Source organism: Oncorhynchus gorbuscha, linkage group LG05, assembly GCF_021184085.1.
Source record: "Oncorhynchus gorbuscha isolate QuinsamMale2020 ecotype Even-year linkage group LG05, OgorEven_v1.0, whole genome shotgun sequence".
Classification (NCBI taxonomy): domain Eukaryota; kingdom Metazoa; phylum Chordata; class Actinopteri; order Salmoniformes; family Salmonidae; genus Oncorhynchus; species Oncorhynchus gorbuscha.
The window spans coordinates 55835352-55859981 of NC_060177.1; the positions used below are offsets into that span (position 1 = coordinate 55835352).

General features: G+C 41.0%; 1 protein-coding gene across 1 annotated transcript in view; it reads left to right on the top strand.

Annotated features, from left to right (window-relative positions):
- Positions 1-24630, top strand: part of LOC124035156 (GDNF family receptor alpha-2-like) — a 78407-nt gene that overhangs the window by 34921 nt on the left and 18856 nt on the right. Inside the window, exons 5-7 of the mRNA XM_046348577.1 lie at positions 18953-19065; positions 20087-20227; positions 23919-24082. Of these exons, the coding sequence (XP_046204533.1) occupies positions 18953-19065; positions 20087-20227; positions 23919-24082 (418 nt within the window). The remainder of the gene's footprint in view (positions 1-18952; positions 19066-20086; positions 20228-23918; positions 24083-24630) is intronic.

Consider the following 24630-nt stretch of genomic DNA (forward strand, 5'->3'; position numbering starts at 1 on the left):
GCAAAGGGGCAATGCTCACTAAACAAATTTGTGCACCATATTTTAGAGAAATAAGCTTTTGTGCATATGGAACATTTCTGGGATCTTTTATTTCAGCTAATGAAACATGGGACCAACACTTCACATCTTGCGTTTGTATTTTTGTTCAGCGTAGATTGAGACTTAGATGCATAGATTGGCATACTTTTTTACTCTTTAGTGTTAGTTTGCATGATGCCTCTTTGTTTAGATCGAAACTACTGTTAGGAACAATTCCTGCCGTGTCCAATTTTAGAATAGCAGTTCACATTCACTTTTTTACTCTTTAGTGTTAGTTCGCATGATGCCTCCGTGTTTAGATCGAAACTATTGTTCGGAGCAATTCCTGCAGTGTCCAATTTTAGAATAGCAGTTCACATTCATTTTACTTGAATAGAGGTTCCCGGCCTCCCAGGCTCAGACGTAATAGAATAAAAACTCCCAATAACTTATCTTACAGTAAATCTCTGCGGTTTGTTATTAGTGTGTGAAAAGTCCATTGTCTCTTCTCCGATTTATGATTGTCTTCATAATTGCTTTGCGGTCTGCTTTGTGTAATCTACGGTCAGGTGAAGTTGCTTTGGGTGACCTTTTCGCCCCCCCATGTGTCTGCTGTGCACTTTCTTATTGAGACGCATGAAATTGTTGGTTAGAGTGTATTATCTTCCCCTGTTGAACGCCCTGTGGAGGTCAAAAGTGCAATGTGTGGATCTAAGCTGGGAGGGAGGTCAATGTGGCGATAATAAGCGACTGGAGGAGGGTGCAATGCACCTACTAAGAAAAACATGTGTGGTATGCAAGGGCATGTCACTAAAATGTTCATTCAATTGGTCAGTCCTACTGAATATTGTCCTTGTTTATTTCAGCCTGAGATGTCCAGACTAGTTTACCACACAGTAAGGTGTTCTTGTAGTGGCAGACCTGTCACCTCCCATCTCAATTCCTCTACTGACATCTATACTATGCCAGCGTTTGGATACATCAAATTTTCACATGATAATATGCATTATTATCCGCAAGTGCGAGACCATTGTAAAGCAGCCTTCACACTCGTCCTACACTCTTAATCATTGAATATCTCAGACCCTCCCGAACATCCTCCTACCAAGGACGGGTGGATACAGAAAGGAAGGAGTGTAATCATTGAACTATCATTGCCGCCTGACTCCAAACAGGCCGATACGCCGGCAGCACCATTTCATCTGAGTGTTGACGGGTTGGGATGGAGAATTGATCCTGCTGAAGCTACTGCAGGAGAGGCCAGTGGTTTGGTCACAGTGGTATGAATCTCCAGGCATGGTTTCAGTGGCCAACGGATATCCAGTACCAGCAGAGTCGGATCAGAGAGGTAGTTAAGTAGAGCTGAGAACGAGCACTAGACATTGGCTGCTTCCTGTTCTTACACCTGGCTTAACTTCCATTGCAAATGTTTTTTTCATCAGCCAGCACAAATAAAGCATTCCTCCCGTGTTGCATATGCCTTGCTGATGGATCCAGTGTTTACTTTCTAGAGATTGCTGAGCGACGACAGAGTTATATGTGGACGTGCACTGTGTACATGAGGTCCATAACAGCAAGTCTCATATGTACACTATTGATTGGCCCGAAGAATCAATGCAACACTTCTATCTGTGATTTATTTCCTCTGTTCCTTTTGCGCTCTTTGGTTGGGTTCTTTGGCCACTGGGTTTCAGAACAGGGTCACTGCACAGGTATTCTGACCCAAATACTTCATATCTCATTTTAATTACTTAGCAGACACTTATCCAGAGCAACTTTGGTGGTGAGTCATACATTTTCATACTGGTCCCCTTTGGGAATCAAACACACAACCCTAGTGCCATGCTCTACCAACTGAGCCACATGGGACTATTCTTACAATAAAGCAGCCCACCACCACCACCAACTACAAAAGCTAGCTCTGTTTTATAAGACAACATAAGTTTCCACTGAGGGAGAATCAAAATACTCTGTTCAAGACACAGGCAGCATCTTTCATCACTCACACCTCAAGCAGTCATCTCTCCATTAGCCTTAAAAGCCTGTTTCTTAGGGTATTACTTGGACGACTCTATCGCTGCCTTACCTTAAACGAGGAAAGCGTCAAAGTATACCTACAGTACATTAAATACTGTAAATGCTGGCTTACACAAGCACACCGAGCAAATGACCTTAGACTGTACTCATATACAGCAGTACCCCGCTTTAATCAGATTTCTGCAAAGAGTAGGACGTGTTCTGCTTGTTGGCTGTACATAAGAGCAAAAGTTGGAGAGAGGGCATGAAAGAGCTGTGCAGATCATTTCAATACATGGATTACCGTATTCCCAGCTAGCGTACTGTAATCTCTGAGAGAACGGATAGAGGAAGATGCAATTAATACAGGCCAAGCCCATCCACCCCGTAGTCTCATCCTCATGGTAGAAATGTTATGTAATAGTCATGCTTCCAAAACAGATAAGGCTTAGATAAGGCATGTGAAAAGTACACATGGTTTTTACGGTGATTAAGCCAGACTTAAAATATGTCAGGGATCTCAAATGGAAGGCATAACATAGTACCTTCCATTATTCTATTATTAAGGAATGTCGTTTAGGTGACTGAGTTATTTAATTAGTCACATATATTATTCTATGTAGCTCCCTTTTGTATTTCAGGGGCAGTTAAAGATATTCTCCGATACTTTTTAATACTTTTTAGCCAGTAGCTCTGAAAGTAGCATTCACGAGCCAAAAGTGGTCTCCCAAAAGTGTGTACTACGTCACATATGTGAAGATATGTGCACCTTGTCATTGCTCACTCTCTCTCTCTCGATCTGCAGTGTGTGCCTCTTGCTAGCTGTCACTCAAATGGCGAGGGGCTAAAGGTCATTGGCTGGAACTTGAATTGCTAGGGGGCTGGCACACGTGGGGGAAAATTGAAGGAAAATGGTGCTGCACAGCTTTCAGTAAACAGTTGCTTTCAACCTAGGGATTTTGTGGCGCTAATTAAGGTAAAACAGTAATTCTGCCCATAGATTATGCATGCATGAACTACAAATTGACATATCCAGCCCAAAGCAGGAGGTTTAAAAAATTCTTACTAGTCACCAAAGCACGTCTTTAATATATACATAGATTTGTTTACTCAAGTTTCACAAAATATATGTTCCCAAAAAAGCAAAAACTGTCCAGTTGTGCAGAAAATTCAGCAATGTTTATTTTATAGTGCAAAAAAAACATTATCTTGATGTTTCAAGAACATTCCCAGATGTAAGGGGTGCGTAACTGGTGGCAGGGAAGTCAGACCCAGGAGAGCAGAACAAGGTAATTGGCGGAGCAGTTTAATTCCAAAACAAACGGCATCAAGAAAATAACAACATGGGTACAAAACCCGACGCGCACCAGTCAACATGTGCACAAGCACTTACAACAAACAACACCACACAAAGACATGGGGGGGAACAGAGGGTTAAATACACAACACGTAATAAGGGAATGAAAACCAGGTGTGTGGGATAACAAGACAAAACAAATGGAAAATGAAAAATGGATCGGCGATGGCTAGAAGACCGGTAACACCGCCCGAACAAGGAGAGAAAATTGTGGGGACATCACAAAATATGTCTTCCCAAAATAATAAAACCGTCCAGTTAGGCTGACATTCAGATAATGTTTGTATCAGGGTGCTCAAAATATTCCTTTTATGTTGCAAGAATGTTGTCAGAACAGCCTTTTTAATATTTTAAAGGTTCAGAGAACATTTAGTTTGGTTGCGTGAAAAGTGTGGGTACATTACAAGAGATAGTTTCCCAAAACTGGGATGTTGCAAGAATATGCTTGTGATATTCACATAGGTTGCACAGAACATTCCTAAAATGTTGCACAATGTTTCAAAATGTTTCTTGTTTTTATGACATTGATAGCATATTTGTTTTCTGTTCAAAATAATTGATGTTCACGCCATATACATTTGACCTTGTCTTGGAGGTTCTCAGAACATTTCAAGAATAGTTAGAAAATTGTTATATTTAAGTTTCACCACAACATTCTCAGTGTGCATAGCTCTCTAAAGCAAATTCATCCCAATTATGTTTCTCTTCAGATTTAACGGAAATTCACATTTGAGGACTGTATTGTAGGCAATATTAGAGACTAATTTAATTTAATTCATAGAACAGCATTTACTCATACAAACACAATATGTTTAAGATGTGCACATTACATCACAAGACACTTGACCAGGATTGAGTCAGACAAACATAACCATATTTTGTACACTATACATTGTCAATCTGCACATGTGGGATTTGAACCTGCAATGTTCAGTTTCCAAACCAAACAACGTCTTTATTCTCTGCACCATCAGGGAAGCTTGCTAACAGCTTATTTTTTCAGTATATGGCCGTGGCAGTTAATTCCAAGCTTATTTTTCTTTACCTTCTTAGACAAAACTAACCCAGGGGTAAAACTGTTAACTGGGTCATTCAGCATCACTTTACCCATCCTCTTTATATGCTGTGGACTTCTGGGCCCATATTTACAAGTTCTGTGTGTGGTGATCTAGGATCACTTTTGCGATCATGAAGAAGAAGACAGGGTGGAACATATCAAGCGTCTCAAAGTAGGAATTATATCAGGTGGGGCAACAACAACAAAAAAGCATGAAATTTGTAGATTTAAAATAATATTTACAGTCTAATTTCTGCATTTCTGACTGGATTTATAAATCTGGATGAAATAAAGACCTCTTCTCTGAATTTATACATCTGGATGAAATAAAGACCTCTTCTCTGAATTTATACATTCTCTTCTCTGAATTTATACATCTGGAATCCTCCAGGTTAAGTAATCCCTGCTCTTCCCCCTAAGTTTTAGATCTGCGCCATCCACGGTTGACAACTCCATTAAGTGAACTGGCGTGATCTGAAATAAAGAGACAGGTGGAACCAAGCGCCTCAAAGTAGGAATTATATCAGGTGGGGCAGGTCAACAACAAAAAAGCATCTTCTCTGAATAAAGACCTCTTCTCTGAATTTATACATCTGGATGAAATAAAGACCTCTTCTCTGAATTTATACATCTGGATGAAATAAAGACCTCTTCTCTGAATTTATACATCTGAATGAAATAAAGACCTCTTCTCTGAATTTATACATCTGGATGAAATAAAGAACTCTTCTCTGAATTTATACATCTGGATGAAATAAAGACCTCTTCTCTGAATTTTTACATCTGGACAAACAAACCTCAGTTTCACAGTTGTTTTCAAAAGAAACATGGTTGAAGAATTAGTGGGATTGAACCTGCAATTTTCAGATTAGCAACCAAATCATTAACACTCTGTGCCACATTTACATTTACATTTACATTTAAGTCATTTAGCAGACGCTCTTATCCAGAGCGACTTACAAATTGGTGCATTCACCTTATGACATCGAGTGGAACAGTCACTTTACAATAGTGCATCTAAATCTTAAAGGGGGGGGGTGAGAGGGATTACTTATCCTATCCTATCCTAGGTATTCCTTAAAGAGGTGGGGTTTCAGGTGTCTCCGGAAGGTGGTGATTGACTCCGCTGTCCTGGCGTCGTGAGGGAGTTTGTTCCACCATTGGGGGGCCAGAGCAGCGAACAGTTTTGACTGGGCTGAGCGGGAACTGTACTTCCTCAGTGGTAGGGAGGCGAGCAGGCCAGAGGTGGATGAACGCAGTGCCCTTATTTGGGTGTAGGGCCTGATCAGAGCCTGGAGGTACTGAGGTGCCGTTCCCCTCACAGCTCCGTAGGCAAGCACCATGGTCTTGTAGCGGATGCGAGCTTCAACTGGAAGCCAGTGGAGAGAACGGAGGAGCGGGGTGACGTGAGAGAACTTGGGAAGGTTGAACACCAGACGGGCTGCGGAATTCTGGATGAGTTGAAGGGGTTTAATGGCACAGGCAGGGAGCCCAGCCAACAGCGAGTTGCAGTAATCCAGACGGGAGATGACAAGTGCCTGGATTAGGAACTGCGTCGCTTCCTGTGTGAGGCAGGGTCGTACTCTGCGGATGTTGTAGAGCATGAACCTACAGGAACGGGCCACCGCCTTGATGTTGGTTGAGAACGACAGGGTGTTGTCCAGGATCACGCCAAGGTTCTTAGCGCTCTGGGAGGAGGACACAATGGAGTTGTCAACCGTGATGGCGAGATCATGGAACTGGCAGTCCTTCCCCGGGAGGAAGAGCAGCTCCGTCTTGCCGAGGTTCAGCTTGAGGTGGTGATCCGTCATCCACACTGATATGTCTGCCAGACATGCAGAGATGCGATTCGCCACCTGGTCATCAGAAGGGGGAAAGGAGAAGATTAATTGTGTGTCGTCTGCATAGCAATGATAGGAGAGACCATGTGAGGTTATGACAGAGCCAAGTGACTTGGTGTATAGCGAGAATAGGAGAGGGCCTAGAACAGAGCCCTGGGGGACACCAGTGGTGAGAGCGCGTGGTGAGGAGACAGATTCTCGCCACGCCACCTGGTAGGAGCGACCTGTCAGGTAGGACGCAATCCAAGCGTGGGCCGCGCCGGAGATGCCCAACTCGGAGAGGGTGGAGAGGAGGATCTGATGGTTCACAGTATCGAAGGCAGCCGATAGATCTAGAAGGATGAGAGCAGAGGAGAGAGAGTTAGCTTTAGCAGTGCGGAGCGCCTCCGTGATACAGAGGAGAGCAGTCTCAGTTGAATGACTAGTCTTGAAACCTGACTGATTTGGATCAAGAAGGTAATTCAGAGAGAGATAGCGGGAGAGCTGGCCAAGGACGGCACGTTCAAGAGTTTTGGAGAGAAAAGAAAGAAGGGATACTGGTCTGTAATTGTTGACATCGGAGGGATCGAGTGTAGGTTTTTTCAGAAGGGGTGCAACTCTCGCTCTCTTGAAGACGGAAGGGTCGTAGCCAGCGGTCAGGGATGAGTTGATGAGCGAGGTGAGGTAAGGAAGAAGGTCTCCGGAAATGGTCTGGAGAAGAGATGAGGGGATAGGGTCAAGCGGGCAGGTTGTTGGGCGGCCGGCCGTCACAAGACGCAAGATTTCATCTGGAGAGAGAGGGGAGAAAGAGGTCAGAGCACAGGGTAGGGCAGTGTGAGCAGAACCAGCGGTGTCGTTTGACTTAGCAAACGAGGATCGGATGTCGTCGACCTTCTTTTCAAAATGGTTGACGAAGTCATCTGCAGAGAGGGGAGGAGGGGGGAGGATTCAGGAGGGAGGAGAAGGTGGCAAAGAGCTTCCTAGGGTTAGAGGCAGATGCTTGGAATTTAGAGTGGTAGAAAGTGGCTTTAGCAGCAGAGACAGAGGAGGAAAATGTAGAGAGGAGGGAGTGAAAGGATGCCAGGTCTGCAGGGAGGCGAGTTTTCCTCCATTTCCGCTCGGCTGCCCGGAGGCCTGTTCTGTGAGCTCGCAGTGAGTCATCGAGCCACGGAGCGGGAGGGGAGGACCGAGCCGGCCTGGAGGATAGGGGACATAGAGAGTCAAAGGATGCAGAGAGGGAGGAGAGGAGGGTTGAGGAGGCAGAATCAGGCGATAGGTTGGAGAAGGTTTGAGCAGAGGGAAGAGATGATAGGATGGAAGAGGAGAGAGTAGCGGGGGAGAGAGAGCGAAGGTTGGGACGGCGCGATACCATCCGAGTAGGGGCAGTGTGGGAGGTGTTGGATGAGAGCGAGAGGGAAAAGGATACAAGGTAGTGGTCGGAGACTTGGAGGGGAGTTGCAATGAGGTTAGTGGAAGTACAGCATCTAGTAAAGCTGAGGTCGAGCGTATTGCCTGCCTTGTGAGTAGGGGGGGAAGGTGAGAGGGTGAGGTCAAAAGAGGAGAGGAGTGGAAAGAAGGAGGCAGAGAGGAATGAGTCAAAGGTAGACGTGGGGAGGTTAAAGTCGCCCAGAACTGTGAGAGGTGAGCCGTCCTCAGGAAAGGAGCTTATCAAGTCATCAAGCTCATTGATGAACTCTCCGAGGGAACCTGGAGGGCGATAAATGATAAGGATGTTAAGCTTGAAAGGGCTGGTAACTGTGACAGCATGGAATTCAAAGGAGGCGATAGACAGATGGGTAAGGGGAGAAAGAGAGAATGACCACTTGGGAGAGATGAGGCTCCCGGTGCCACCACCCCGCTGACCAGAAGCTCTCGGGGTGTGCGAGAACACGTGGGCGGACGAAGAGAGAGCAGTAGGAGTAGCAGTGTTGTCTGTGGTGATCCATGTTTCCGTCAGTGCCAAGAAGTCGAGGGACTGGAGGGAGGCATAGGCTGAGATGAACTCTGCCTTGTTGGCCGCAGATCGGCAGTTCCAGAGGCTACCGGAGACCTGGAACTCCACGTGGGTCGTGCGCGCTGGGACCACCAGATTAGGGTGGCCGCGGCCACGCTGTGTGGAGCGTTTGTATGGTCTGTGCAGAGAGGAGAGAACAGGGATAGACAGACACATAGTTGACAGGCTACAGAAGAGGCTACGCTAATGCAAAGGAGATTGGAATGACAAGTGCCACCAGGGGACAACTGGGGCCACTTAATATAATATTTAAAAAATGTTTTAAATGGTCTCATATAGTTCATCAAGACACGGAAAAAAAAGATGACTTATTCAAATGTTCCCATCCTATTCTTATGCTGTGTACTTGTAACACTGTACTTTTGCTTTTGTGCATTTTAATTTAAACAATCTCAGTAAGGTGCTTTATTGTTACCCAGAAATGATTTGATATTGAGATAAACAGCTGCATTGGACCTTTAAATCAATAAAAAATGATTGCCTTGAGCCTGAATTTATTTTGGTATACTGTTGAAGTTGGAAGTTTACATACACCTTAGCCAAATACATTTAAACTCAGTTTTTCACAATTCCTGACATTTAATCCCAGTAAAAACTCCCTGTCTTCGGTCAGTTGGGATCATCACTTTATTTTAAGAATGTGAAATGTCAGAATAATAGTAGAGAGAATGATTTATTTAAGCTTTTATTTCCTTCATCACATTCCCAGTGGGTCAGAAGGTAACATACACTCAATTAACATTGCCTTTACATTTTTTACTTGGGTCAAACATTTTGGGTATCCTTCCACAAGCTTCCCACAATAAGTTGGGTGAATTTTGGCCCATTCCTCCTGACAGAGCTGGTGTAACTGAGTCAGGTTTGTAGGCCTCCTTGCTCGCACACGCTTTTTCAGTTCTTCCCATTTGGAAGACCCATTTGCGACCAAGTTTTAACTTCCTGACTGATGTCTTCAGATGTTGCTTCAATATATCCAAATAATTTTCCGTCCTCGTGATGCCATCTATTTTGTGAAGTGCACCAGTCCCTCCTGCAGCAAAGCACCCACACAACATGATGCTGCCACCCCCATGCATCACGGTTGGGATTACAGCCAAACAGTTCTATTTTTGTTTCATCAGACCAGAGGACATTTCTCCAGAAAGTACAACCTTTGTCCCCATGTGCAGTTGCAAACCGTAGTCTGGCTTTTTTTATGGCGGTTTTGGAACAGTGGCTTCTTCCTTGCTGAGCGGCCTTTCATGTTATGTCGATATAGGACACGTTTTCCTGTGGATATAAATACTTGTGTACCTGTTTCATCCAGCATCTTCATAAGGTCCTTTGCTGTTGTTTTGGGATTGATTTGCACTTTTCGCACCAAAGTCCATTCATCTCCAGGAGACAGAACGCGTCTCCTTCCTGAGCGGTATGATGGCTGCGTGGTCCCATGGTGTTTATACTTGTGTACTATTGTTTGTACAGATGAACTTGGTACCTTCAGGCATATGTAAATTGCTCCCAAGGATGAAGCAGACTTGTGGAGGTCTACATTTTTTTTGGAGGTCTTGGCTGATTTCTTTTGATTTTCTCATGATGTCAAGCAAAGAGGCACTGGGTTTGAAGGTAGGCCTTGGAATACATCCTAAGGTTCACCTCCAATTGACTCAAATAATGTAACTTGGCCTATCAGAAGCATCTAAAGCTATGACTTCATTTTCTGGAATTTTCCAAGCTGTTTAAAGGCACAGTCAACTTAGTGTTTGTAAACTTCTGACCCACTGGAATTGTGATACAGTGAATTATAAGTGAAATAATCTGTATGTCAGCAATTGTTAGGAAAATGAATTGTGTCATGCACAAAGTTGATGTCCTAACCGACTTGCCGAAACTATCGTTTGTTAACAAGACATTTGTGGAGTGGTTGAAAAACAAGTTTTAATGACTCCAACCAAAGTGTATGTAAACTTCCGACTTCAACTGTATTTATTATGTATCATACTTTTTCAGAATGGGTATCGTGTGCGTTTGTATTGCTTTTTGATAGCAATTTAGAAAGGTAATTTAGTCTTATTTAGTTTGAAAGAACATAAACAAATAGTGTTACAAGTACACAGCATATGATGAAGAAGGGAATATTTTAATAACTCAGAAATTGTGTTCTGTGTCCTGATCAACCATAAGTCGACTGAAAAACCCACACAGTACCACAGATATTCCCTGGTGGTGCAGAGGGTTAATGATCTGACTGCAAAGCAGACGTTTGCAGGTTGAATCCCACGTACTTGAGAACCACGTTTCTTTTGAAAACAACTGTGAAACTAAGGATTGTTTCCCAGATGTATAAATTCAATCTGAAAAATAATGGACTGTTCAACTTTTAAGAAACGCACCAAATATATATCTGACTATAAGACGCTTATTTTTCACGATCTCAAAAGCAAACGTGATACTAGATCAGCACTCCTTCTCTTGGATATGTTGTAAATATGGGCCCAGAAGTACCCATCATATAAAGAGGATGGGTGAAGTGATGCTGAATAACCCAGTTAACAGTATTTGCCTGGGTTAGTTACGTCTAAGAAGGCTGAAAAGAAAGCATGGGATTCCTGATTGGCCATACTGCCATGGCTATATTCTGTTAGAATAAGCTGCTTGAGAGCTTCCCTGGTGGCCCAGAAGATAAATAAAATCTGGGGGGAAAACATAATGGGGATGTATTCCAATCTTCTTTCTTATGCTTTAAGGAGCTGCACATGTGCATGCTGAGAATGTTGTGGTAATATCAGGTAAAACTTAAATATAACATTTTCGAAATGTTCTTGACATGTTCTGAGCATCTCTAAGACAAGGTGAAATATATATGGCGTGAACAGCAATGGAATATTATGTTAAACCTAAAAAAGAAATGTGTTTTGAACGTAATAAAAACAGACTTATTTGGAAATTGTATCAGAAGAATTATTGCAGCATCCCAGACAACTCCCATAATGTAATTCAATGTTCTGGGAACCTTTAATTTAAGAACTAAGACCAGGTGTTCTGTCAACTTTCTTACAACAGTAGTCCTTTCCCGCAGTCAAATGACCTAGTGCATCCATGGATGGAATGTTATTCATATTTGTCATAATTTCATAAATAATACATTTTATTTCAATAACAAAAAAACAGAAAATCTGGTGTTTCTATGTCAAACAGTGTTGTTATATTTCAGTCTTCTGTGATGTTTATAAAATGTAATATTGGGAGGCAAACTCAAAATTGACATTTCAGCTCTATATCTGACATGGTACAGGTGTATTGTTTTTTTAAAGTCCATAACCATGTGGGTGAGTTGTATACTTTTGTTTCAAAGTAGATTTGTTTAAGACGACCACAAAACACTCTGTGACCCTGACTTAGGTTAAGGAATTGTCCTGTGCAACCTAATTTACACATTGTATGAATGTCATCGCAACTGAGCATATTCTGTGTTTTGGGAACCTATCTCTTGTATTGTACCCACACTGTTCCAACAACCTAATTAAATGTTCCGGGAACCTTTAAAGAAATCAGAAGGGATGTTCTGTCAACATTCTTGCAACACAAAGAAATATTTTGTGCACTCTGATACAAACATTATCTGAATGTCAGCACAACTGGAACGTTTTAGTGTTTTGGGAACCTATCTCCTGTCACATCCCCACTATGTTCCCACAACCTAAAGAAATGTTTTAGGAACTTTTAAAGAACATTTTAAAAAAATGCATTGTGGGAATGTTCTTGTAAAATCTGGTGAATGATTTTTTTGCACCCTAAAAGAAACATTGTGAAATCATCTGCACAACTTGACAATGTTCTGTGGTGGTTGCTTCAGATGTTGTGCACAACATTTTAGTGAATGTTAGGATTACATTCCAAGGATGTTTCATATTTCGTTTTTTGGGGAAAGTATATATATTTTTTATCAAAAGCATTCTTTGAATGTTTTGGGGATGTTATCATCCTAATTGTTAGTTAAAACTCAACGTAGCATTTCATGGGAATCTTAGCTACTGTTCTGGGAATGTTCCCGGTTTTCTAGGCAGGCAGCTTTAGTGAACTGCAGCACAGCAGTGTGTTTGACTGAAAGCCATATGCCCATATGCCCTCTTAGTCTTGAGGATGTGTCCCAATGAGTGTGTAATCAAATAGCCTTGTGTTTCCAAATGAATGGGCCTTCTTGATATTCCTTCGAAGGACAATTGCCTGAAGCTGCTGTGAGACTGTCTACTGACCCTGATTAAATAGAGAAGGTCAGAGACAACAGCAACCAGCTAAAAGGCAATGCTAGAATGACCTGTAACTCTGGGAGAATTACATATATTTGTTGTCAAGATAGTGGAGAAGTTTATTTTACTGAGAAGAAAATGGACAATTATCATATGGTTTAAGTCCTTTACTTTTGCATTTTCCATCATTGTGGATATGCAAAGTTCATCCTTTTGTAGGCTGAATAGTCCATATGCAGTATATCAATTGAAGAACAAACGGGATGGAGAACAACCCCTCTATTGTCCGCTCCTATTTTTCGAATCAGCATTTAACACTGATGAATTGACAAAAGACCAATGACCGTTGCCATTGACAATGTCGAGGTCAAATTTCTTAACTGTGAGTTTGCACAGAGACACAGCGCCAGCTTATCCCCATGTATCTATGACTAAGCAGAGACCCATTTGCAATCATGTCCCCATTCAATGTATAATTGTTTGTTTTATCGTCACTAGTGATACATGAAGGCTAGTGTGAGCATTCATCTATGACCAATACACTTAGAATGAGAGTTACATTAATGGATGTAAAATTATAATCGCAGCGCTTATCCAGGAAATCTAAAATAATGTCCAATATTACTGAAATGGTAAAAAACTGTCAGTAATTGCAGAGAGGATGTTTCACAAAGATATCATTTCCCCAAGACATTCGCTGTTGAGAGGCTATTACAGCCACCATATCTTAGCAGTTGATAACTGTGATACATTTTTGCTTCCATCATGAGGAAAGGTTTCTTCGACATTCATCTGATTTGACTCGATGTTTGTCATTGTTGGCGATAAGGGATATGATTCCATGTTAAAAGCCATTAGTTTTCTATTACGTTGGAGCAAGATGGATAGGCACTCAACACTGACCAAATTACTGTGTTTGAAGCGTCAAATATTTGAAAGCAGTCTACCTCTACGGGGGCTCCCTTTGCCACTTCCCAGGGCTGAGTGTCTGAAATGGCGATACAACTCTGAGAGGCAGACAGCCTGTAATTTCAGCAGCGAGTACTCCGCCAAAGGTATAATGGAAAAGATGTGGAAGCCATGAAATGTGCTGTGTCTTGATGTTGGAACACTATTGTCCAGAAAACTCAGGACACCTTTCTAAACTTGAAATTACTGTGTTTAAACTGTCATTGTCTGAGAGGCCTTTCTCTAAAAAAATGTGCAGTCCCTTTCCATAGTTTCAACACCTAATGCAGACACATATTGTTGTCCAAAGTACTTGTGAAAAAATGAACAGGTTCTCCACGGAAACACCAACATGGAAAGTGTTAGTGATTCCTTTTAGTTTCTACAGATGTATAACAGAGAGGACGCGTTGTGACCTGGCTGGGAATTCTCTGTCTCTGCACACGTCTGTTTCTCTCTATCAAATCCTGTGATGGGATGTTTTAGGGAACAAGTCATTTGTTCCACTCGGAGAGGAAGAAGAAGAGAGGGTTTCTGTAGAGGCGAGGTGGAAAGAGGTGCAAGAAGCCCTTCTCCCTGAAACAAGGCTTAGATGTGATGTTCCCAACATGTCACATTGAGAGCCTCTCGGGGTGATTTGATGGGGGGGGGCGGAACGAGATGGAGCCTATTCTGTGCATCCAGGCTACAGCGAGAGTTACATCATCATTTTCTCCAGGCAAATCCTCAGCATCTCAATTCTCAGTGATACGGAGGATAGAGGATAATTAGCATAGGACTGTTGTTATACTATATTCTTTCATAATACTTTAACAGTGATATGTGATGCATTCCAATACACCTCAACTACCATAACACAAAATTAATAGCCCAGGAGTTTATTTGCTGAAATCACCAAACACAACACAAACTTATTTGAGACAGGCTTCTATTTGAGCCAGGCTTCATCCTTAATGCACACAGCTTTTGCTCATTTGCATAGTTCATTGTTTAATTCCAGCATTCACTTCCAGCTTTTTTATCAATTCCTTCATATCTTGCACTAATGTGCTATCCTATACATAAGGTGACACATTTATTTTGTGTCAGTATGAACAAAGCAAAAAAGATTCTCCTCATTGACTATATTTCTGACAGTTCTGTGCAGTTTTCGCCACTAGAGGGCAATCATCCGATTTCTGGAGGTCTGTACTGCCGAAGTTGTTGACTGTTTTTGTGCTTGCCAGTTAGCAATCAGTTCTCAGCTGTTAGCAGCCAATGGCTAGCAGTTTCTTATTGGCGGATGATTGCCATGATTATTCTGAATCATTACTGAATTATTTAATGTAACAAATGAAACATTAAACCTCATAAACAATTCATGGTAACCTCATAAACAATTCATTTAGACCCAGTGTTTATTTGAAACAGGTGTTTATTTCCTGAAATATTAAAGTTGCCCTGGCTATTGAAAGGGACAGATGACTATTTGAGACTTGGCGTTTAAATTAAGTTTTACGGTATCTCAATTCCTCAAAGCACCTCAACTTCTGCCTAAGATTTCACATCTACCAGTCAACAGTATGCTGAAACATCTTTAGTAAGCTGCAAGACTGTATGCAGCAAGGCATGTTCACTTAGGGCTACATAACCAGAAGCATTACCTTTAATCTTCAGGCAGAAAGGCGTTGGGCAGAATTAATAAGTCATGGTTGAAAAGGGAGGGCACGAGCACGATTGAATCACTCCATCTTAGTGAGCATCAGTGATGTGGAAAGAGAGAACAACTGTGCACACACTACTCCAATAAACCTACTTAACTGGATTAGAGATCCCACCCTCCAGGCATAAACACATTTAAACTTTTACCATAAACATAAAAACAAAACCATTATTTTTATCAACTTTTTCAGTATAGAACCAAGTTGGGTTACACTTGAGATGGCCATGATAAGCACGTAGCTGGCAGAAAAGTATAGTTGCAAAATAAATGTACACATCCATGTTATTCAATCCTTTCATCCACACTGTTGCGCATGTCAATGAGCGTCTGCATTGCCGAAAACTAAAATAGAGCTAGGTTCTAGTTGAGACGCTCGACACACTGCAAGTCCCACCTCTTCCATCTCCTTATTGATTTTCACAAAGATACAAACCCATGTGGGTACTTGAAAAATGAATGAGGAGAGCATAATCAAAGATAACTAACTAGGTTTCCCTTTTTATCAGTGGATTCGTCGTTGGAGTAGCGAAACAAACTCAAATTCTGCAAAGAACAGGCTAAATTAGAACCACGTATGCATGTAAGGTAAATTAACAACCCACCGATCATCTCCCAGGACAAACTGCTGTCAACAGCTATCTAGCTAAATGTCCATGAATGTGTGTTTCGACCAGCCCCAAAATTAATATACTTGATTCACAGTTGTTTTGGTATTTTAACCTGTGGCTCATGACCATGCTTAGTGGGGATAGACAAAATGATAATGTGCATGATGGATGCATATGTGGGGCTGGTGTAACATGGTTACACATGATTTGACACTGCGAATATCTTTCTGAACTGTTATTACCAGAACTGAATTTGTACACCATCCTCCATTTTTATGAAAGCAGTCTACCTCTACGGGGGTAGAGCTGTTTTGAGAAAAGTGTTGCCAAAACCCGAGCCATCCCTCACCTGATTAATAATTAATCTAAGCTTCCCATAGAATCGGTAATTGACAGTTGACCGATTCTATGGGAAGCTTAGTTCAATGCTATCTGATTCTGAACTAAGGCCGGGATTCAATCCGATCGAGCGTTGTCGACAATACAGGTTTTAAAGGCAATGTTCCCATGTTCGTTGAAAGCGCATTCACGGTAAACACAGGATATGTGAGCTGAATTGGAAATTACCTTTAAAAGCTGCATTGTCGACAATGCACAATCGGATTGAATCACGGCCTTGTTGTATTATGTGCAGACCTGGGTTCAAATACTGTATTTGTCAGGACCCGGTTACGAACCTGGGTCTCCAGGAGTGAGAAACAGTCACCAACTGAGCCACGACTAGTCGGCAGAACCCAGAAGATGAGGCAGACACAGCAGTACTTGAGACGGTGTATTTAATGAAGTAAAAAGTGAAGTTCTTCAGGAAAACATGTAACTCCACAACCTCAAAAGGAATCCCACAAGAACAAAGGTAATCCTCCAAGACAAAAAAGGCAAATCCACAAGGTGGAAGGTAAAGCACAAAAAGCCTCAAAAGATACTCAAAAAACAAACAAACAAGAACAAAAAAACAGAATTCCACAAGAGAGTCCACCGGGATCAACAAGAGTTCTAAGAGTACTAGGGCTGGGTGCTAACATACAAACACAGAGCAAAGAACAGAGGAAAACAAAGGGTTTAAATACAATCAGGGGAAACGAGGCACAGGTGCAAATAATAATGGGGATCAAGGGAAAACAAAAGGCACAATGGGGGCATCTAGTGACCAAAAACCGGAACAACCCTGGCCAAATCCTGACAGTATTTGATTATTTGTTATATACAGTGCCTTCAGAAAGTATTCACACACCTTGACTTTTTCCACATTTTGTTGTATTACTGACAGAATTTAAAATGGATTGCATTTATGTTTTTTGGGGTCACTGGCTTATACACAATTTCAAAGTAGAATAATGTATTTCAAATTTTTACAAATGAATAAAACATGAACATCAGAAATGTCTTGAGTCAATAAGTATTCAACCCCTTTGTTAGGGCAAGCCTAAATAAGAATTTGCTTAACAAGTCACATAATAACTTTCATGTATTCACTCTGTGTGCAATAATAGTTTTTCTGTAAGATCCTTCAGTCGAACAGTGAATTTCAAACACAGATTCAACCACAAAGACCAGGGAAGTTTCCAATGCCTCACAAAGAAGGGTAACTATTGGTAGATCGGTAAAAAAATTAAAAAGCAGACATTTAATATCCCTTTGTGCATGGTTAAGTTATTAATTACACTTTGAATGGTGTATCAACTCAACCAGTCACTACAAAGATACAAAGTCCTCCCTAACTCAGTTGCCGGAGAGGAAGCAAACCGCTCAGGGATTTCACCATGAGGCCAATGGTGGCTTTAAAACAGTTACAGAGTTTAATGGCTGTGATTCTAATCGAATTGACAAGAGTGAAAAGAAGGAAGCCTTTACAGAAACAAAAATTCTAAAACATGCATCCTGTTTGCATCAAAGAACTAAATAAATATTGAAAAAAATGTGGCAAAACAATTCCCTTTTTGTCCTGAATATAAAGTGCTACTGAGTACCACTCTCCTTATTTTCAAGCATAGTGGTGTCTGCATCATGTTATGGCTATGCTTTTAATCGTTAAGGACGGGGGAGTTTTTCAGGATAAAAAAAATTGTGGAATGGCTCTAAGCACAGACAAAATCCTAGAGGAGAGCCTGGTTCAGTCTGCTTTCCACGAGACACTGGAAAATGAATTCACCTTTCAGCAGGACATAACCTAAAACACAAGGTCAAATCTACACATGACTTGCTTACCAAGAAGACAGTGAATGTTCCTGAGTGGCCCAGTTACAGTTTTGACTTAAATCTGTTTGAAAATCTGTGACAAGACTTGAAAATGGTTGCCTAGCAATGATCAACAACCAATTTGACAGAGCTTGAAGAATTTTGAAAGAGTAATGAGCAAATATTGTACAATTCAGGTGTGCAAAGCTCTTAGAAACGTACCCACAAATACTCACAGGTGTAATCACTGGCTTAAGGTCATTCTAACATGTATTGACTCAGGGGTGTGAATATTTATCTACGTGAGATATTTCTGTATTGAATTTTCAATACATTTGCTAACATTTCAAAAATCATGTTTTCACTTCGTCATTATGGGGTATTGTGTGTAGATGGGTGAAAAACAACAACAATTCATCAGTTCATCCATTTTGAATTCAGGCTGTATAAGTCAATGAATAAGTGTATTTGAGTATTTGTATTTGAATCAACTACTTCCATTGTCATTTTTTTGGAAGTATTTTAAAATAATTTCCTATAAAAAGCCTACGACTTATTTACCCAAAAGAAAATTAAAATACCAAACAGACATCAGTTCAAATGCATAGGGGTTTGTATTTGTATTTTAAAATACATGCCAACACTTTCCAAATGTATTTCCAAATACATTTAAATATCCAACTCCATGTGTTTTCAACTAGAGACTATCAAAATACTGACTTCCAAACGTCTTTGAAAGTGATTTAAATACCTTAAATAGTATTTGAACCCAGGTCTGATTATGTGTGCCAACAATGTAGATGATCCATCCTCATGCGGTAGTGAGTGAAAACATGACCACATTTATTAGACATTTTTATTTAGATAATTAGTTATTCATTTAGCTAACATGCTCAAATGTACACGCAGTGAGCTTCTGTTTAACTATGAGCAATCCGATCATAGCAAAAAAACGCACTTCCAGGGTGTGTGTTGATGATGTAGTCCACTGTGTTTGTTTGTGTGCAGGTCTAGACTGGCTGATTTCCACATGAACTGCATGGTGACTCAGCACACGGTCAGCAGCTGCCCAAATGAGGACAACTACCAGGCCTGTCTGGCCTCCTACGCTGGCCTCATTGGTGAGTGCAGGGGATTTTGGGCTACCTACCCTGGTAAAACTTGACTTAAAGCCTGCAAGTATAATGCTTTATTAGTTGTTATACTGTATATATGAGCTTTTATAATAGCTTATTTTAAGGCTTATAAAATGTCATATCTCCCTATGACAGAACATTTTTTATTACTGGCTCAATATGTCTGTTATTTTGTCATGATCATTGGAGATGATAATTAGACATTTTAGGGTGTTAGTAAATGCCTATGACAAGTGTTATAATTCATTATAATGCACAATACCTGCAGACTTTAGGTTAAGTGATATCCGTACCCCTCCTCTGTTTCTTCCCCTAAACACATTTGACATCCGTGGCTGTGGAGGTGAGGATGGGAGAGTGAGAGTATTACTTAGATTACAACATTTTAGTACCATCTGTTTTCTTGTATAGGAAGTGTTCTTCAAATAGAAAAATGAAAAATGTGCGCCGCAAAGACATCCTTCCATACCAGTAGACATTTTAAAGCACCTTAGTAATGTGTTGGCACTATTCAGTACAATGAAGGCGGTAAATGATGGGAGTTATTTTTTACTACTTTAAGTGACCTTAAAATACTCTTTAGGGGTGGGATAGTAATAGCTTTCCCACTGCCACCTATCTGTAATTTAATTGTTTGTTAGTTACTATAAATGTGTCAGACATCTCTAGTGTAAACTTACAATTGTTAGTTGTTCTGGATTAAACAGTACGGTGTGTTTTCCACAAATAAAGCATTCCTCTCCTGAAAGCAGGATCTAACAGAACATCTGTTTTTGGTAATATCTGTGTAAACTAATATGACCAGCTACAAGCATCAATCAGCATACTACTGTTAATTCACCCCCTCCCCCTCTAGCTCCATGGTACAATGTAGGCACCATCGCCATTAGTAACATACTGTGAGCCTGTGTAGGTAGGTATGTTGTTTATAGTAAATGTAGTCCATTATTATCCATTAGTGACCTGTGAATTATCTGTAACTGCAGCTTTATTTTCACCTCCATAGGGACAGATATGACTCCAAATTATGTGGATGGCAGCTACAACAACTGGACTGTCTCCCCATGGTGCACCTGTAAAGGAAGTGGGAACCAGGAAGAGGAGTGTGAGAGCTTTCTGAGGGACTTCACAGAGAACACCTGCTTGAGTGAGTCCAGATTGCCTTCAAAATGCATTTTGTAACACATACAAGACAACTTCTGATATGATTTTAAAGGCACCACCATTCTGTAGTGTTTTCCCCTCTAAACTGAAAGAGAACTGGCACATCTAACATATTTTAGCTGTTTTTAGGTAGATTTGGGGTCTGTTTATAAACAATGCATTTGGAAAGTATTCAGACCCCTTCCCTTTTTCCACTTTTTGTTACATTACAGCCTTATTCTAAAATGGATTAAATAAAAAGTGTTCCTCATCAATTGACACACAATACCCCATAATGACAAAGTGAAAACTAAAACAGAAATACCTTAGTCTCTAAATTGAGCTCAGGTGCATCCTGTTTCCATTAATCATCATTGAGATGCTTCTACAACTTGACTGGAGTCCATACTTGGAGTCCTTCTGTGGTAAATTTCATTGATTGGACATCATTCTTAAATGGAAGAAGTTTGGAACCCCCAAGACTCTTCCAAGAGCAGGCCGCACGGCTAAAATGAGCAATCGGGGGAGAAGGGCCTTGGTCAGGAAGGTGACCAAGAACACGATGGTCACTCTGAAAGAGCTCCAGAGTTCCTCTGTGGAGATGGGAGAACCTTCCAGAAGGACAACCATCTCTACAGCACTCCACCAATCAGGCTTTAATGCCAAGTGTCACGTCTGGAGGAAACCTGGCACTATCCCTACGGTGAATCATTGAGGTGGCAGCATCATGCTGTGGGTGTCACGCCCTGACCTTAGAGAGCCTTTTTATTTCTCTATTTGGTTAGGTCGGGGTTTGATTTGGGTGGGCATTCTAGTTTTCCTATTTCTTTGTTTGGCCTGGTATGGTTCCCAATCAGAGGCAGCTGTCTATCGTTGTCTCTGATTGGGGATCATACTTAGGCAGCCTTTTTTCCACTTTTAGTTTGTGGGATCTTGTTTTTGTATAGGTGCAGTGTAGCCTGCAGAACTTTACGTTCGTTTTTGTATTTTGTTGTTTTTCGGTGTTCATTTTAAATAAAGTAAGATGTTCGCCCACCACACTACACCTTGGTCCAATCCATCTCTAAACGAACGTGACAGTGAGGATGTTTTTCAGCAGCATGGACTGGGAGACTAGTCAGGATTGAGTGAAAGATGAACAGAGCAAAGTACAGAGAGATCCTTGATGAAAACCTGTTCCAGGGCACTCAGAACTTCAGACTGGGGTGAAGGTTAATCTTCCTACAGGACAACGACCCTACGCACACAGCCAAGACAACGCAGGAGTGGTTTTGGAACAAGTCTCTAAATGTTCTTGATTGGCCCAACCAGAGCCTGGACTTGAACCCTATCTAACATCTCTGGAGAGACGTGAAAATAGCTGTGCAAAGACGCTCCCCATCCAACCTGACAGAGCTTGAGAGAAACTGTTTTTGCTTTGTCATTATGGGGTATTGTGTAGATTGATGAGGGGATAAAACCTATTTAATCCATTTTAGAATAAGGTTGTAACGTAACAAAATTCCCGGAATTTGACATACCTAGACAAGATACATTGTGAGCCATTTCTTGTCAAGTAATTACATCTCAATATTCCATCATTGTTCAGATTATGGGATAGAGCAATTATTTGCATGTCATTTCCAGATTAATTATTTTATTTTATTTTATTTCACCTTTATTTAACCAGGTAGGCTAGTTGAGAACAAGTTCTCATTTACCACTGCGACCTGGCAAAGGTAAAGCAAAAGCAGTGTGACACAGACAACAACACAGAGTTGCACCTGGAATAAACAAACATACAGTCAATAACACAATATAGTTTTTTTTAAAGAAAGTCTATATACAGTGTGTGCAAATTTAACCTTAAATATTAGTGTATGAGAAAAGAGATCATCTAATGGAAATAACTTGACATAGGAATGTGAAAGGATAGAGAAAGCATCCTAATGACACCATTTAGCAGTCAAATATCAAGGCTACCACCACACCATTGTGCTATACCATGCAATATCATCAGAAGTACAGAATACCAGTGCTTTTAACATGTTCCATTGTGTGGATAATGCTTTCAGACCATTTCAATAGATTGCCGTGGTGCACTTTTAGCTGAGTCTGCAAGATGAGGGATGAGGCTTGTAGCTGAAGAGGCTTCTTGGAAAAGAATACAAAAATGCAGCATCTCCTCTTTGCAGTCAAGGGGAACTGGATAAGATAAACTGAAATAGATGGCGCTTTGCTCTTATACACTAAGTGGGGGGACATAAATCCACAGAGATGGTACATGTTATGTAAAATTAGATAACAGGCTAATCGTATTCAGCCTCGTCCCTGCAGGTAACAGCAATAGGGTTAAAAAAAACTTATCTGAAGTCATAAAGAAATGGAATTGCTGTCGGCAATGAGCTTAATCACTCGGTAGAACATTTGGATGCATAAAAGCATCCGCTGAAGGAGCCCTCTAGCCAACTTTGGTGATTTATTACTTTATTCCCCTAGCACTTCTCTGGATGATCTTTCCACCCCAGCAAAGATATGCATAAAAACAAGACTCTTGTCTCTGTCTCAACAAAAACAAGACTTGTGTCATAATAAAAACAAGACTCGTCTTAACTTGGCCAGCAAAATGAAGATCATTTACAATACTTTTTGAAATCACAAGAACTATGTTCTTCGTAGTTTTGTCATACGTCCTAGATTTGTTACCAACCCAAGGCTGAGATATCCAAGCACCACATGGAATGTCTTTACATAATAAATCTGAAGTCCATTATGTCTTTACTATGCGATGTGTGTGCACAGTACGCGTGCATGTGTGTGTGTGTGGGGGCGGGTGGGTGTGCTCTCTTTGCATGTGTCACTGCTCTCTGTTCTCTCCGAAAGGGGGAAATGTTTCCTTTGTTTGAGAATGTTCTGAATCTGATCAGTCACATAAATCTACTCAAAGTCATCTCTGCATGGTGACCTTATAATGGAGGTGGTTGCCAAGCAATTACACGGTTTGCCTTCCTTCTGCCTGAACAGAAAGAAACATGTGTTCTGTTAAAATGGACAAGCAGAGTGAAAAGGTACTTTGTCTTGGTTTACCCCCACCCATCAGCAAAAGCTGACTGGAGATGTATTTGTCACCCTCCCCCTGCAGAGTATTTGTGTTCACTTTACAGGCTCATTTATTTGCTTTTAAAAGATTCCATCTCACAGTGAGATGTTGCTGGATACTTACTGGCAAACAAATAGGGCTCATCAACTCGAGTGCAGACATTACAGGGCTATTTGGCCATGTTGTTGTCGTAAATTGACCAATAACCTTTTTGCAACATAAAAGGTTTGAGTGAGTGTTCTTATGAGTCAAAGGCTTTGGCCATGGTGTCTGTGGATGAAAATCCTGTGTGTGGCTGATGTTTTCTCTACTCTCTAAGATAAAGAGGAATATTATAGCACATTTTTGTTGTCCAAAATGATAAGGTGATAATCATAGGATGTACAGTATATCATTGTAGTGTGTAGTAGGTAAAGTTCAATAAAACATGCAGGCAGCTGACTAAGTTTAGCAGTCTCAAACGGAACAGTGCAAATGGTAGTGAGGCAAAGGGAAGATCAACACCCACACCCTAAAATTGGGCAGAGGACCAAAAAGTTGACTTAGGACTGACTGTCAGCTGCCCCAACACTGGGAAGACAGTCTAGACAAATGACTTTATCATTTGCCCCCACAGGAAATTCCATTCAAGCATTCGGTTATGGAACAGACAGTCTCTTCCACAAAGCTGAGTCTGTCCCACCAACCCCTTCCATGAAGCCTGGATTAGAGGCCTCAGTCAGCACCTCAGAGCCATACAACCCCAATGACGTCCAGCCTGAAGATGAAGCCCACGGGAAGGTATGCAGGCATATCACCAGCTAGCACCGGGTGCCAAGTTCAAATAACCAGGGTCGTGTTCATTAGGGCACAGAACGGAAAATGTTTTAAAGCACTTTGTAACTGTAAACAAATTAATGTTTTTTTATTGGACAAGACCAGAAGGTCCCTCCCTGTTTCAGTACATGTTAGTCCTTTAGGTGCCAAATGAACATGACCCATTAATCACCGATAGCTATATTTATTTAAAATTGGTTAACATTTTTGAAACATTTTGAATGTTGCAGATGATGCATAGCTGACAAGAATCACTATTCTACATGAAACAGTATTATGTCAGTTTTACACCATTTCTGTGTGAATGTCCTGTAATAAGGTTTGGGTAGGTTACTTTCTAAATGTACTCCGTTACAGTTACTAGTTACCTGTCCAAAATTGTAATCAGTAACATAACTTTTGGATTACTCAAACTCAGTAACGTAATATGATTATGTTCAGTTAGTTTTAGATTAGTTTCCCCTTAAGAGGCCTTTGAAGAAGACAAAAATAATTGAACGACATCTATTGCA